The following is a 14,593-nucleotide window of genomic DNA, read 5'->3' as shown; positions in this document are numbered from 1 at the left end:
TCCCCATACAGTTTGGATTGTACCATGTATTAGGTGTCCACATCCAGGTAGCATACTAGCATTTCTGTTACTGTGAAACATTTTTATACTTTTATTATAATCTGCTGACCCTTGCATTGGGCAAATTCTACATTATGACAATCTTTTGGCAAATGGTAGCAGAGCACTTTTTCTAACAAAATTACTGTTATCATGACAATTAACCAGCCGGTGGAAGAACACATCTTGTTCCAACATAGTAAATGTATCTCTTTCAACTTCAAATTAGGAGGAATGAAGTCAGTAATAGTGAGACCTTGTTGGCACAAGCATATGTAAAACATGACCTGTGCTTCACTGTTATTTAGTGATCAAAAATTCCTTACTTTTACTTTTTTAATCTATGGTAGGACCTCCCAGAGCAGGGGTCCACAACTCCCAGGATACAGACTGGTACCAGTCCATGGTCTGTTAGGAACCATGCAACACAGGAGGAGGTGCGCAGCAGGCAAGCCAGGGAAGCTTCATCTGTATTTACAGCCACTCCCCATGGCTCATATTACAGCCTGTACTCTGCCTCCAGTCAGATCAGTGAGAGCATTAGATACTCATTGGAGCATGAACCCTGTTGTGAACTGCCCATCCGAGGGATCTAGGTTGTGTGCTTTGTATGAAAATCTAATGCCTGATGATCTGTCACCGTCTCCCTTTGCCCCCGGAAGGGACCATCTAGTTGCAGGGAAACAAGCTCAGAGCTTCCACTGATTCTACATTATGGTAAGTTGTATAATTATTTCATTATATATTACAATGTAATAATAATATAAAGTAGCACAATAAATGTAATGTGACTGAATAATCTTGAAACCATCCCCACCTTCCCCTAGCCCATGGAAAGACTGTCTTCCACAAAACCGGTCCCTGGTGCCAAAAAGGTTGTGGACAACTGACTAAAGTAATTCACTATCACAAGTCTTACCTGGGTTGCTGTTTTCAGAAGAGTATTTTGGAATCTGTTTTTCTTTGTAGTCAGAAAGTAATTCGCAAATTCTATGTATAAAAATGTAACAAATAAAATTACTGTTTTAAAATACTGATCTGGAAACTTACCAAATGTAAAATTCTTAGAGTATTTCAAACAATATCAGAATATCAGAACTTAACAGTATTATCCCATCCACTTATGCATATGTTCTACAAACTTCTCATGAAGCTTCTAATTAAAGAAGAAAAAAAGTAAGATGAAATACTCATAAATTGAGGGCACTTTGACCCAGTAAATTAACTTGCATTAACCTGACATAATAGAAAGTGTCCCAACTCTGCATAAGTCCTAGCTCCATAATGAACAGCTATTTGCTCTTGGACAAGCTGCTTCTCTTAGGCTCCATGTCTTCTTCTACAAAGTGAGGACTATGCTGCCTTATTTTACCAGGTTGTTATAATAATTTAACAAGATAACATATTTTTAAATGCTCAGAGAAATAGTAAAACAATGGAATAATCTGTTCCTAAACTTTATGACTGAAATTATCTTGGAATCCCAAATAAAACCCAAAGCGTATTTTGTTCATAGGTTCTAATATGCAAATGTTGTAGTTTTCAGGAAATGTTATTAAGTCCTAATTTTGCTTCTTAGTTGTCCTACTCTTTATGGCTTATAATACACGGCATCTCAACTATGTCATAGTTTGTAAATAAATTTTTTCATAAATATCTCATTAAAGTAGATAATGTGATTGTCCACTATTATGGAGTTGATCACACCAAGGGCAGAAAAACCAATGGATGTTAAGACCTGACTTGGACTAATGACCCTTCTCTACAGACTCAAACTCTCAGCCAGCAGATGTTTGTTATGATGATGCTTTATATACATGTTCATCTCCAGCTGACATGGGAGACCAAAACCCTACTTTTATTTTTTTTTTTAGGTTCCATGAAGTTGCAAGTTGACATTCTTCAATTTTTAACATACATACTAACAATATATTTTGTACATAACACCCCACACGTTATTTGGCTCTGGTGTCATCTCACAGACCACCTTACATGACTATTTTTATAGCACAAATCACAATTTCAATGTTTTGGTGGCACCCATTTTGCTTTGATTCACACTGTTTCCTTAAAGCTACTCAGCAAACAGTCAAATGACCTTCCAGTGACTGTGCAAAATATGGAATGCTTCAAAAATCTGTGTGGCCACCTTATGCAAGGGCCAGCTCCTTGGGAGGCTGAGGCAGGAAAAATGCATGAACCCAGGTTGCAATTAACTGAGATTGCACCACTGCACTCCAGCCTGGGCGATACAGCGAGACTCCATCTCAAAAAAATAAAATAAAATAAAATACCAGTAAAGTTTGCAATTCCTCTGACTCAGTTTACCATAATTACAATTATGATTACTAGTAAAAGAATAAATAGTGAATAACCACAATATTGGGCTTTTCTCCCTAAATAAAAAAATTAATATAAAGAATGTAGCTTATTACAAAGAGCCAAAACAATTTTAAAAATGCATACAATTACTAGGCAAAACTGTTAGAATGAACCATGTCAAACTTTTTTTTTTTTTTCAGATGGAGTCTTGCTCTGTCACTCAGGCTGGAGTGCAGTGGCATGATCTCGGTTCACTGCAAGCTCCACCTCCCAGGTTCATGCCATTCTCCTGCCTCAGCCTCCCCAGCAGCTGGGACTACAGGTGCACACTGCCACAGCCGGCTAATTTTTTTGTATTTTTAGTAGAGACGGGGTTTCACCGTGTTAGTCAGGTTGGTCTCGATCTCCTGACCTCGTGATCCGCCTGCCTCAGCCTCCCAAAGTGCTGTGATTACAGGTGTGAGCCACCACGCCCGATCCATGTCAAACATTTTTAAAGTGAGAATCAATCAAACAATGTATCCAGGATAAACTCCATTCACTTATTTAATAAGTTTTTATTAGGTAGCTACATCCAATATGCTAAGCCTTTTTCTAAGCAGTGAGGATATGGTAGTGAAAAATAAAAACCCTATTCATGAGAGTGAGATAAACACACAATAACAACAGACAGATAAGGCAAAATATACAGTATGTTAGAGGAGAAAAACTAAAGCAGGAAAATGAAATGTTTATGTGTTTGATGGGGAGGGTGGTGGGAAAGTTGGGATGCCCAGAAAAGTCCCTGCTGAGAAAGGGTTTTTTTTTTCTAATACAAAAAACCTTTTAATTGTATATCAAAGACCCTAAGAAACGATGACATAAGGTTAACAGCGTTGATGTCAAGATACAAATAGGTTTGAAGTTAGAGACGATAAATCACTTTGTTTCATTGAACCTTGCCTTGATTACCTTAGAGAGCATTCCTTGTATGCTCCCAATTGCATCTTAAGCATGATGCGTCTGGGTAGTACACAGTTCTTCCTCAGAAAGTGGATGTTCCTTAATGAGTTTCTTTTTACCCTTTGTCTTCTTCTTCTCAGAAAGGGAGTTTTAAATAAAGAACTGAAGGAATGGAAACAGCAAGCTAGGAGGATATCTGGGGGAAAAGCATTCCAAACACAGGGAACTGCCAAGCACAGAGGTGTGTCTGGAGTCTTTAAGCACTAGGGGTAGATATGGGATGGCAAGAATTCAGTGTGGCTGAAGCAGAGCAAGGGAGATAATCAGGAGGAACTTTGACCATACTCAGAGTGAAATGGGGGACAATCAGAAAGGCTGGGGCAGGGGAATGACACAATTTGACTTATGTTTTAAATACATCCACTGAGTTAAGAATGGATGAAAAGGGAAGTTTTCAAAAGCCAGGACGATCAATTCCCAGTCTATGACACTCATCTAGACTACAGATGAAGGTGGCTCAGATGTACAAGATATGACTGGCTTCTGGACACATTCTTCAGGTAGACCTGACAAGATTTACTGAGAGATTAGATGTGAGGTGTCAGAGAGAGAGAGATGAGTCAAGAATGACACACACATTTTTGGCAGAGCAACTGGAAGAGTTGCCCTTAACCAAAGTAGGAAAGACTACATGAGGTGTAGATTTCAGGAAGTACATCAGTAGCCCAATTTTGGATCTGACAAGTGTGTGATACCCAATAAATAACCAAATAGAGATGTCAAGTAGGCAGGCTGATATACAAATCTGGAATTAAGGACAGAGATCTGAGCTGGAGACATACATTTGGAAATCACTAGCATATACACAATAGAAAAAGTCATGAGGGGCCGGGTGCAGTGGCTCACACCTGTAATCCCAACATTTTGTGAGGCCAAGGCAGACAGATCACCTGAGGTCAGGAGCTTGAGACCAGCCTGGCCAACATGGGGAAACCTGTCTCTACTAAAAATATAAAAATTAGCCAGGCATGGTGGCACATACCTGTAATGCCAGCTACTCAGAAGGCTGAGGCAGGAGAATTGCTTAAACCCAACCCAGGAGGCAGAAGTTGCAGTGAGCCAAGATCACAATACTGAACTCCAGCCTGGGGGACAGAGTCAAACTCTGTCTCAAAAAAAGAAAAATAAAAAGGAGAAAGCAGATTGAGGACTGAGCCCTGGGAAACAGCAATGTCCAAAAGGAGAAAGATGAGGAGCAGCAAGCAAAACAGACCATGATGAACGGACTAGAAAGGCAGGAGGAAAAGCCTGAGGGAGTGAGGTCCTGAAAGCCAAGTGAAGATGCCGTTAGGGAGGAGATGCCCTCCATTGGCTCAAATATTGCTGACAGATTAAATGAGGTGTAAGAAAAAATGCATAGATTTATTTACAGAAAAAAAATAGTGATAATCTTGAGGAAAAACAACTCTGGAGGACTGCTGAAATTGAAGACGCTGGTGTGAGATTAAGAGTGAATGAAAAGAAAATTTGAGTTCGTGAGTGTAGACAGTTCTTTTAAGGACAACATACTTAGGAGTCATGACTGAGAACGTTGTAATTTTCTTCCACAGTCAAGGAAAAGTAATAGACAAATAGTTTCAAATTTTATATAACAGGTGTAGTTTTCAAATTTTATATAACAATTATATATTTTAAAGGTTATAAAAATTATACACATGTGGCATTAAAAATGCCAGACCAAGGTGTTAAATTCTTAAAACTATAGAACTAAAAGTCGCCTTGAACATTTCTAGATTACACGTAAGCTGATTATCATTTTGTTCATGTTTATACATAAAGACCAAGAAATACTAAAAGTTTCAAGGAGAGTATTTCTTGCTTGATAAAATCAGCCAATTCTAGGACGGCTGATACTCATCAAATATATACAAAGAAATTGATCACAGTAAAATACTGAGTTCTTACACTAACAGGAATAAAGTGGGAGAAATGCAGACAATAATCTTATTTTATAAATGAAATTTTAAAAATTATATGAAGTCACTGTGGAAAAATATAGTGAGATGAATACTGAAATATATCCTTTTCTCAAAGGAAGGATAATTTCACACATGCAGGGCACTTTTACAAATAAGAGTCACTTCATTTGCAGCACCTTCCTTTTAGCACAAAGGTCAGCAAATAAGCACCTGTGGGCCAAACCCAGCCCACTGCCTGTTTTTGTAAGTCAAGTATTTTGGAACACAGCCATGCTTATTCACTTTACAGTCCATAGTGTCAATTAGCTAGGTGTGATGTTGTACATGTGTGGTCCCAACTAGTAGAGAGGCTGAGGTGGGAGGATCACTAGAGCCCAGAAAGTCGAGGCTGCAGTGAGCCATGATCACACAACTGCACTCCAGCCTAGGAAACAGGGACCCTGTCTCAAAAAAAAATTAATTTATATAATCCACAAAGCCTAAAATATTTACTAACTGGCTCTTTGCAGAAAAAGTTGGCCAACTCCTGGTTTAGCAGATAAAAGATCCTTTGATATATTTTAATAAAAGTTTTACCCAATATACTCAAATGTTTATATTAAATATAGATCCCCATATACAATCCCTTGGCAATATTCAGATTGAGGGTCCAATATTTCAGCACTCAGGCACTGACAACAAAAATTTAATAACTAGCAATCTTGTTGCTAACAAGGTACAGCGTCAATGTAGCATGTGGCTTCCATTTGCAACACAGCAGATATTACAAGAATTCTGACAAAATTATCTTAAGATGTGTTATCACTAATGCTTTAAATACACTTAAATTGTGAAATAATCAGTATACTCTAGATCTAACCTCACTTGTAAAAAATGGTTGCATACTACATTAATTTCTGGGTATGAAAATTGAGCTATTTCATATTGGTAAGGATTTACTTTTGATAAGGATAATTTCCTATTGATAAGGATCCATCTTTTTGATATAATAATGCTGTAATAAATGTCCTTATACATAAGTATATATGTAACAAATCTATACAAATATCCTTTACATATATTATATATCCTTATTGTTATACATGTGTTTGTGAATATGCTACTAAATTAATGTTCAAAATGTATTTACCAGCAGTGTATGAAATGTCTTTTACAATGAAACCATTTCTTTTGCAGCAACACAGATGGAGCTGGAGGCCATTATCCTAAGCAAACTAATGCAGGAACAGAAAATCAAATGCCACATATTCTTACTCATTAGTGGGAACTAAACAATGAGAATCCATGGACACAAAAAGGAGAATAACAGACACCGGGGTCTACTTGAAGGTGGAGTGTGGCAGGAGGCAGATGACCAAAAAACTACCTTTGGGTGTTTTTCTTATTATGTGGCTGATGAAATAATCTGCAGTCCAAATCTTCATGATACACTTTACCGATATAATAACCCTGCACATGTACCCCTGAAGCTAAAAGAAAAGTTCACTAAAAAGAAAAGAAAATGCCTTTTCCCTCACATTCGCCAATACTGGTTATTTTTCAAATAAATTAATGACTGGAGAAAATGGTAACTCATTGTTTGCTGATTTTCATTTTTCTGATTAACAAGCAAGGCTGAATATCCTGGTAAAACTATAAAATTTGTTCATCATGAATATTAGCCCAAATTAGGGTTAGTTTGACAGCACATAGTTATCTCCTGTTCAATGTTGCCATAGGCTTACCTGTGATACTCTTCACTTTCAGTGTCAGGAAATTGCTGGTTTTCAGGTGCTCTGCTTTTCCTTTGAGGAATTAATCCATCATCACCATTGCCAGCAGTGACACCATTAGTCAGGTTTTCTAGTAATCCCACATTATTACTTTCATGCTTCTTCATTTCTTCTTCAACCTTGAGTGGGATATTAAGGATGGTTATCACTTTATTGAATAAAAAGAACCTTTTTAATTGATTCTATCAATTGACTCAGTTTGTCATTATTTTCATCATTAAAAATATTTTACACTTAAATTTGATCATATATACAGAAATATTACCATATAACCTTAAGATGTAATTATCATATCATTAATATATCACAGAAATTTTTGTAAAGTTTGCTTCATTTCTGTTTCAATGAATAAAACAGAATTTTCCAAAATTCAAAAAGGGCCCTCCTTCATTTTGTGCTTTTATTCTCAATCACTCTTCAGAATCTTATATATGTATTTACCCCATTTGACTCGTGGGAACACACAAATACAAAGACAAAAATGCAAAATGTGTCTTCTTCCATCTTTACCACCTAGATTTTACATTAAACAGTCAGATTTAGAGGATGACACACAGTGCGGCTTCAGGAATAGAAAGTAAGTTTGCCCTTTTCTGCACTAAGATATTCTTCTCCCCCACTGCCTTTGAGCATTCTTTTTTCATTTGGTTCCTGGGATATCAAAAACATGATGGTGCTCACTGAAAATGGGAACCAAAGTTTGCCACAACACAAGGAGCAGAGTGAAACTGCTGAGGTGCAAGCATGGAATTCCAGAAAATGAGATGCTCCCCAGATTTCACATTCAATAGCCATACAATTTTCTAGCTGGAAGATACACAGAATAAGAAGCTATCTTCTTTAGCCACATTATCTATTGATAATCAGACTAAAACCAAGAAAGATAAAATGATTGGTCCAAAGCTCCCAAAGTGGCATTACCTAGCATTTTACGGCACCATTCAGGATTGTTCCATAGTAATCAAAGAATATCTCTAGGGTTTGTATCTCTTGAAAACTCAATGTACAGAATTCTTTCTGAGTTAAATATTAACTTTTTCACTGATGATTTATGCTACTTACATGATAGGATCATGTATGCTTACACTTACTGCACTTTGTTAAACAACATAATGTAAAAATCTAATTCAACACAAACATTTGAATATGAAAGTATACCTCTCTATCACCATCCTTATTTATTTCTGGTTCTTGAGACATTTTCTGCAGATGCAAAAAAAGAAGGTTAATTTGCTTGTTGTATTTCTGTGACGTCTCCTCTTTTGGAGCGCATGTTTTAAAAAAATTTTATTCTTAAGTAATCAAGTATGGACAATGAAAAATTAGAAAATAATTAAAATTAAAATTTAACTGTTAAAATAAATAAATAATAATTAAAATTAAGAATTAACTTTTTAATCTATGTTTAGCTACTGCCATATCACTGGCTTCTGAATAACATGTGAAAAATAATTCACCTTAACCCAAGGAAGAAGAAAAACGTGAAACAGCAAACTTAACTTGGTCACCATTTGTTTGGACTAAACTTAATTTGTTCTGTGTTAAATCTACCAAAAATGAATCAGCAGATGATTTGTAGTGTTGCAAAATCTTCCTCACTTGAAAAGAGTTTACCTCACAAAACCCTAACTAGTGAGCCCCTACAGTGCACTGAAGTGTTTTTCTAAAAGATTCCTAACTGGATTGTAGGCACCCTTTAAATTATTAGGAGCCGAAATCAACACCAAACAGAAAGAGATACAAATTCTCAAATTTTAATTGAAATTATATACTGTAAAATGATAGTGTTATGTATCTAGATTATCTGCTTAAGTCCAGTTCTAATGTATTCTAATGTGTACTAATTACAGTGGATAAAAATTTTTTAATAATATGTACTAATTTTCTGCAACTGAAATAAATTAGAATGTTATTGTGTTTGTGCACTAACACTAAAGGTTCCATTCTGCAAGATATGATTCTTGTAATAGGCAGCTGGGTTGCTTTTATGACCTGGTTCCCTCCCTGAACAGAAACGCTGAGGTCAATGAGAGACCACAAGGCAGAATATATCTTTAACCTTGGTATCAGTCACCACAAGGCAGAATATATCTTTAACCTTGGTATCAGTGACTGACAATACAAAACTGCAGATTTTCAATCACTGGCCATGATTACTCTTTAACCATGAATCCAGCTCAGGGACCATCAGAGTTACATTGTTCATAATTCTATTTCTTAATAATATAATCCAATAATTGATGTTACCTTCTTTATCATGTTAGGATGTTGTAAAAATAAAAGAACAAACAAAGTTCTGAAATTTGTTTTTGCCACTATTCCAAAAGGAAAGATTAGCTATAAGCTAATAAAAAAGGCAGATGAGAATATTTTAAATAAGAATATTATAAAATAAGAGTATTTTAAATTTTATAGTGGTTATGTTAAATATCAAATGTTAAATTGGAATCTATTCTTCTGTTAATGAGATTGCTGAATTTATTAAAATAAATTTTAAGAATCTATTTAAAAATTCTTAAAAAAAAGAATCTATTGATTCTCAAAACCTAGTCTGAAAGGTAATATCATTTGGACTATCTAATATTATTAAAGCAAAGAAAACAACATTAAATCAAAAATTTAAATTTAAAATTTTCCATGCCTCTGGCTGGCTATCTTCACTGCCTTTGAGTCTTTGCAACTCTTCCTCTGATGTCTGCTTTAAGTCTTGTTCTGTTGAGAAATCCATATATTAAGTTAAAATGAACCACTTAGAACAGTTAAAAACTATTGCCTTTATAAAAATAGATTTAAGACAACTTTTTATTTCATAAATTGAGTGTTCAGATTTTCATGAAATAGTTACTTAGGAGATAATTCTCCAAAACTTCAACAAACCACTAGAGGAGACACCTGATGTCATTCACTCACAAATTCATCCACCCAACATAAATGAACAAAACCACCAGAAACACAACTTTAAAATACAGTAGAAACATATAAGGTAACACAGTATGTTGTTCTCCACTTCCTAATAGTGAAGCAGTAAATGTAAAGAAAAGGAAATTTAGTTTTAAAGAGAAACAAGTTTTCCTGCACTTAGCTACTCTGACTCTAAGGATAGTAACAAGCAGGGCCCAGGAAAGGTCATGGTGACCCTGCCTGAGAAGCCGGAGCCCACATGTATGGGCTCCAGACATCCCAGAACAAGGTTAAGAAAACAAATTCCTTTACTGTCTCCCCTTCCCCTCAGCATTTACTCAGAGCTATTTTTACAAATGCATATTATTTGCAAGTTCCTGTTGCCCTTCAATGCAGCTGCAAGGTCATAAGCTATGCTGAGGTTGCAAAACTGTCACTAGATGATTAACTGCCTTTGTTCTGCTTCTGTAAGCTTGCCTACATAAGCCAAGCCCCGTCTTTGTTCAGGGCTCAGCTTGCAGATACAAATCCACTGAGCTGGTGCGCACCTAAATGAAATCCTCCTGTTTCACCCACTGGGTCTCTCCTGCCTCCTGTTTTCTGCAACAATAGTACCTTATAAATGATTTCCAAAATTACTACTGACACTTTTATTAGTGTACGTCTTCCTAATATCTAAAATGTTTCCCTCCACTATTCTGACGTATTTATTTTCATTTTTCTTTTCTTTTTTTTTTTTTTTTTTGAGCTGGGGTCTTGCTCTGTCACCAGGCTGGAGTGCAGTGGTGCAATCTCAGCTCACTGCAACCTCCGACTCCCTGGTTCAAGCAATTCTTCTGTCTCAGTCTCCCGAGAAGCTGAGATTACAGGCATGCACCATCGTGCCCAGCTAATTTTCGTGTTTTTAGTGGAGATGGGGTTTCACCATTGGCCAGGATGGTCCTGATCTTTTGACCTTGTGATCTGCCTGCTCCAGCCTCCCAAAATGCTGGGATTACAGGTGTGAGCCACCACACTTGGCCTTATTTTTATCTTTTAAAACAATGCTATGAGAAAGTCTTCCTTGATTCTGCATGGCTTTCCCCAGATAAACAGGTACCTCCTTCCTTGAGGCTGCCTTGGTACTTCACTGATTTTTCTACTGCACCTTTGCCACCTGAACTGTACATTATTCCTCCACATGTCTGTCCCCTCTGCTCCAAAACTGCAGAGGACAGTCTTGCGCATCATCTTACTCACATTTTACTCAGAAATTTCTTATTGAGTCCTGCTAAATACATGCTAGGAATTAGGGTTTAAAAAGAATGAAAATAAATCATGTCAGGGATGGCTTTTCTAGAAAACATGCCCAAGCAGAGACTTAAATATTGGGGCTAGCCAGATGAAAATGGGTAGAGGGCAGGAAAGGGTGACAGCATGCCACGCAGCAGCAAGAGCAGGAGCGAGGCCCGAAAGAGTGAAAGTATTTGCCTACAATAGAAGGATGAGTGAGTAGGGCAATACCAGCAGCTCAGTAATGCCAGAGAAAGGGCACACAGGGAAAAGGGCTCAAGATGGACAGTGGAGCAGAAGTCAGATTAGGAAAGCCTTATGTGTAATTTTAAGATGCCTGGACATTAATATTCAACAGTGGTCCCTGATCCTATCTGCATTTAGATATAGATCATTTTAATGCCAAAACCAATATTCCTAGTGAACCATTATTCATTAAGACAAGGTGACAGATAGCTCATGTGGACACAGCTGAGATGATACTATGCAGGAAATTCTCAATAATTCTCATGAACGCTTGGAAAGTCAATTCTATAATAAGTCAGAGAAATTACAATAAATCACTTAATACTTGGTTTGGGAAGGTGCTTTCTAAAGTTATAGTGCATATGAATTTAACTAATAGTTGTGAATTCAGAGCTGTGACAATAAAGCAAAGAAACCACATTGTGTTTGAGTCAGCAATCTTTAGATTTCTATCCAGTCTTCCCATCCAGTCCATAAATTCTAAGTATAATCCTGGTACTCACTCTCAAGTTTATGTTAAATATTATCCCATACAAAAAACACTCTTTCTCTTACTTCTTTTCATTATTTATATGTTGCTTTGTTTAAAGGAAGAACACAAAAATGCCCTGCTAAAGGGATTCTGTTTGGTTGCAGGCAGCAAGGGGGAAAAACACAAAGTGTATTTTGCAGAAAATGATTTTTTAGAAGTCAGAACTATGACATGAAGCCAAGCAGGGCACTCTAGGACTGAATTTGCTGTGCTGCCTTCATACGCTCCTTGCTCTTCCTTTTCTGGCAGCTGTGACTCACACAGGTCGTGGAGAGTATCATTCCCTAAGAGGAACAACTCTGATATTCATCTTTATCTATTAAGTTCATCTGTCCCATTCTATGTTCTGTGGATGCTGACTTTTGATCATTGATGGCAATACACACGGACATTTATCATCAACTGTCAGATTCCCGGATCTTTGACAAGTCTCATTACTGAGAGTCAAACTAGTAGGATGCGAGTTATAAATGCTGGTTATCCAATTACCTACTCAAAATATCCTACATGAATATTCCATTAAACATGTATAGAAAAACAGTAATCATTCCTGCTGACCTGCTGCTCTTTGTTCTTCTGTATTCATCAGAAAATTTCCTCCTTCTTCCTCACGTCCAGGTTAAATACTAGCATACAACCTGGAAACCTGTAAATTATCTGACATTTCTCTCTGTTGCCCAAGCCTTTTTCATTCAATCATCACTAAATCATATTGACGATACCTCTCTTCTGCCTCTGCTTTATATTCCCACTGCCACTGGGAACATAAATATTTACAAAATGGCTTTTATTTAAAAAAAAAAACCTTCCAAATATTAATGTTATTTCTTACATGAAAAAAATTAAGCAAAACAAATAAAAAAAGCATAACACCAAAAAAACAAAGGCCAACAAATTAAAACAAGTAGTTGAGATTCCTAACTTTATGTATTTCACTATGGACGGGTGAAAACCTTGTAATACATTGATGCTACTCCAAGGATGTCTGACAAGGAAACTATAGCTGACTACTGCAAAAGCTTCCTTTGTCTCCTGGTTTCTTTACATGGTAAAGAACCTTCCATCAATCCCAGCAAACTATAGGCCACAGGCCAAATCCAACCTGCCTTACGGCTTTGTAAGTAAAGTTTTATAGGAGCTCAGTCATGCCTGTTTGCTTACATATAATCGTGGTGGATTTCACACTACAACAGCAGACAACAGCAGGGTTAAGTAGACACGACAGAGACCACATAGTCTAAAATATTTCCCACCTGGTCCTTTACAGAAAAAGCTTGCTAACCCATTTTACACCGTAACCAGAATGCCTTAATACCCAAATTTAATCTTGTGACTCCCCTGCACAAATTTCTCCAATGGGCCCCTGCAGCACACATTGTTGGCTCCCTACCAATAGCCATTCCTTATTCTTTCTCGCAGAAGAAACACAAGTCTATTGGGATATTTATTATTCCAATCCCCCTCCTCAGCCTCAGAAAGAGAAATGTTTATTCTAAGCTAATGAGGTATTTGCCTTCCCAGTGCCTGGTTTGGGAACAAGCAGGCACTGTGACACAGCCAATGAAATGTTACAGGAAGCCCCTTGCATGCTTCTAAGTTTTCTCCCTGTTTAAAAGACACATGTGAAGAAAAGTAGCCCTTGCGATGTTGTGTTGTGAGAACAAGATGTTTGGAGCTGCTGCAGATTAGCCAACAACGAAAGGAGACATGAATAAAAACACTGCCAACAGCACAGCTGAAAGAGGGAAAAGTGGGATCCCTAGGATATCACTGAAAAAACAAAACAACTCTGGTTCCTACTGTTTTAGCCACTGCTCATCTAGTATTTGCAGTCCAAAGCATTCTACCTGGTAAATTTCCCATGGCACACAGGATAAGACCTACTCATTTCTATAGTATTAAAAAGTCTATCATAAACTTGCCTTAACTAAGTATTCACCTCATTCCCAACCTCTGGTATCTCACACTTTTGGTACTAGCAAAAGTGAACTGCTCAGAAACCCTGCAAAGTTCACTCAAGCATCTTGTCTTTTGCACTTGCTGCTCTTCCTCCCAAACAGGCAATCTCATTAGATGTTCCTTCTGGCAAACACACAATCTCACTACATGTTCCTTCTGCCAAACATTATTCTTCTGCTTCTTTACCTAGAAAAATTCTTCTCTCTCTGCATGCTTACCTTAAACCATACCTACTTTTTCCAAAACTTTCATTCCTCATCACATATGTCTGGCACATAATCAATATATAATAAATCATAATGATAAGCTTCCAATGGGCATCTAGCACACAGTAAGCACTGAATAAAGTAGTAAAATAATGAAAATGACAATGATAATAACAAGCTCCTGTCTGTATTTTTAATTGTTTGTGGTCTGTAGCATTAGAAAAATGGTTAGTATCTAAAAGACTATTTCATAGTTATTTGTTAAGTGGACAAGTGAAAATATAAATAGAAATGTTTTCTTGGTAAATTCTGTTGAAAAAGCACAGAAATGAAATAGAGACAGCTCTATTATGATCACCTTAGAGATCAAAACTACATCTATTCCATCTTTGTCTCCTGCAACTTATAAAACCTAACTTACAG

The 14,593-nt window shown here is 36.8% G+C and overlaps 1 protein-coding gene across 5 annotated transcripts in view; it reads right to left on the bottom strand.

Moving 5' to 3' along the window:
* Positions 1-14,593, bottom strand: part of POTEI (POTE ankyrin domain family member I) — a 51,957-nt gene that overhangs the window by 23,128 nt on the left and 14,236 nt on the right. For all 5 annotated transcript variants that reach the window (XR_008501104.2, XM_054478357.2, XM_054478358.2 and 2 more), the window contains 4 exons: positions 9,696-9,766; positions 8,213-8,257; positions 7,007-7,173; positions 959-1,029 (listed from right to left, as the gene is read on the bottom strand). Coding sequence is in view for 4 of the 5 variants with exons in the window: in XM_054478357.2 (XP_054334332.1) it covers positions 959-1,029; positions 7,007-7,173; positions 8,213-8,257; positions 9,696-9,766 (354 nt within the window). In the remaining variant the exon portion in view is untranslated. The remainder of the gene's footprint in view (positions 1-958; positions 1,030-7,006; positions 7,174-8,212; positions 8,258-9,695; positions 9,767-14,593) is intronic.

Source organism: Pongo pygmaeus, chromosome 11 (genome assembly GCF_028885625.2).
Source record: "Pongo pygmaeus isolate AG05252 chromosome 11, NHGRI_mPonPyg2-v2.0_pri, whole genome shotgun sequence".
Taxonomy (NCBI): domain Eukaryota; kingdom Metazoa; phylum Chordata; class Mammalia; order Primates; family Hominidae; genus Pongo; species Pongo pygmaeus.
This window is presented reverse-complemented; position numbering and strand designations above follow the sequence as displayed.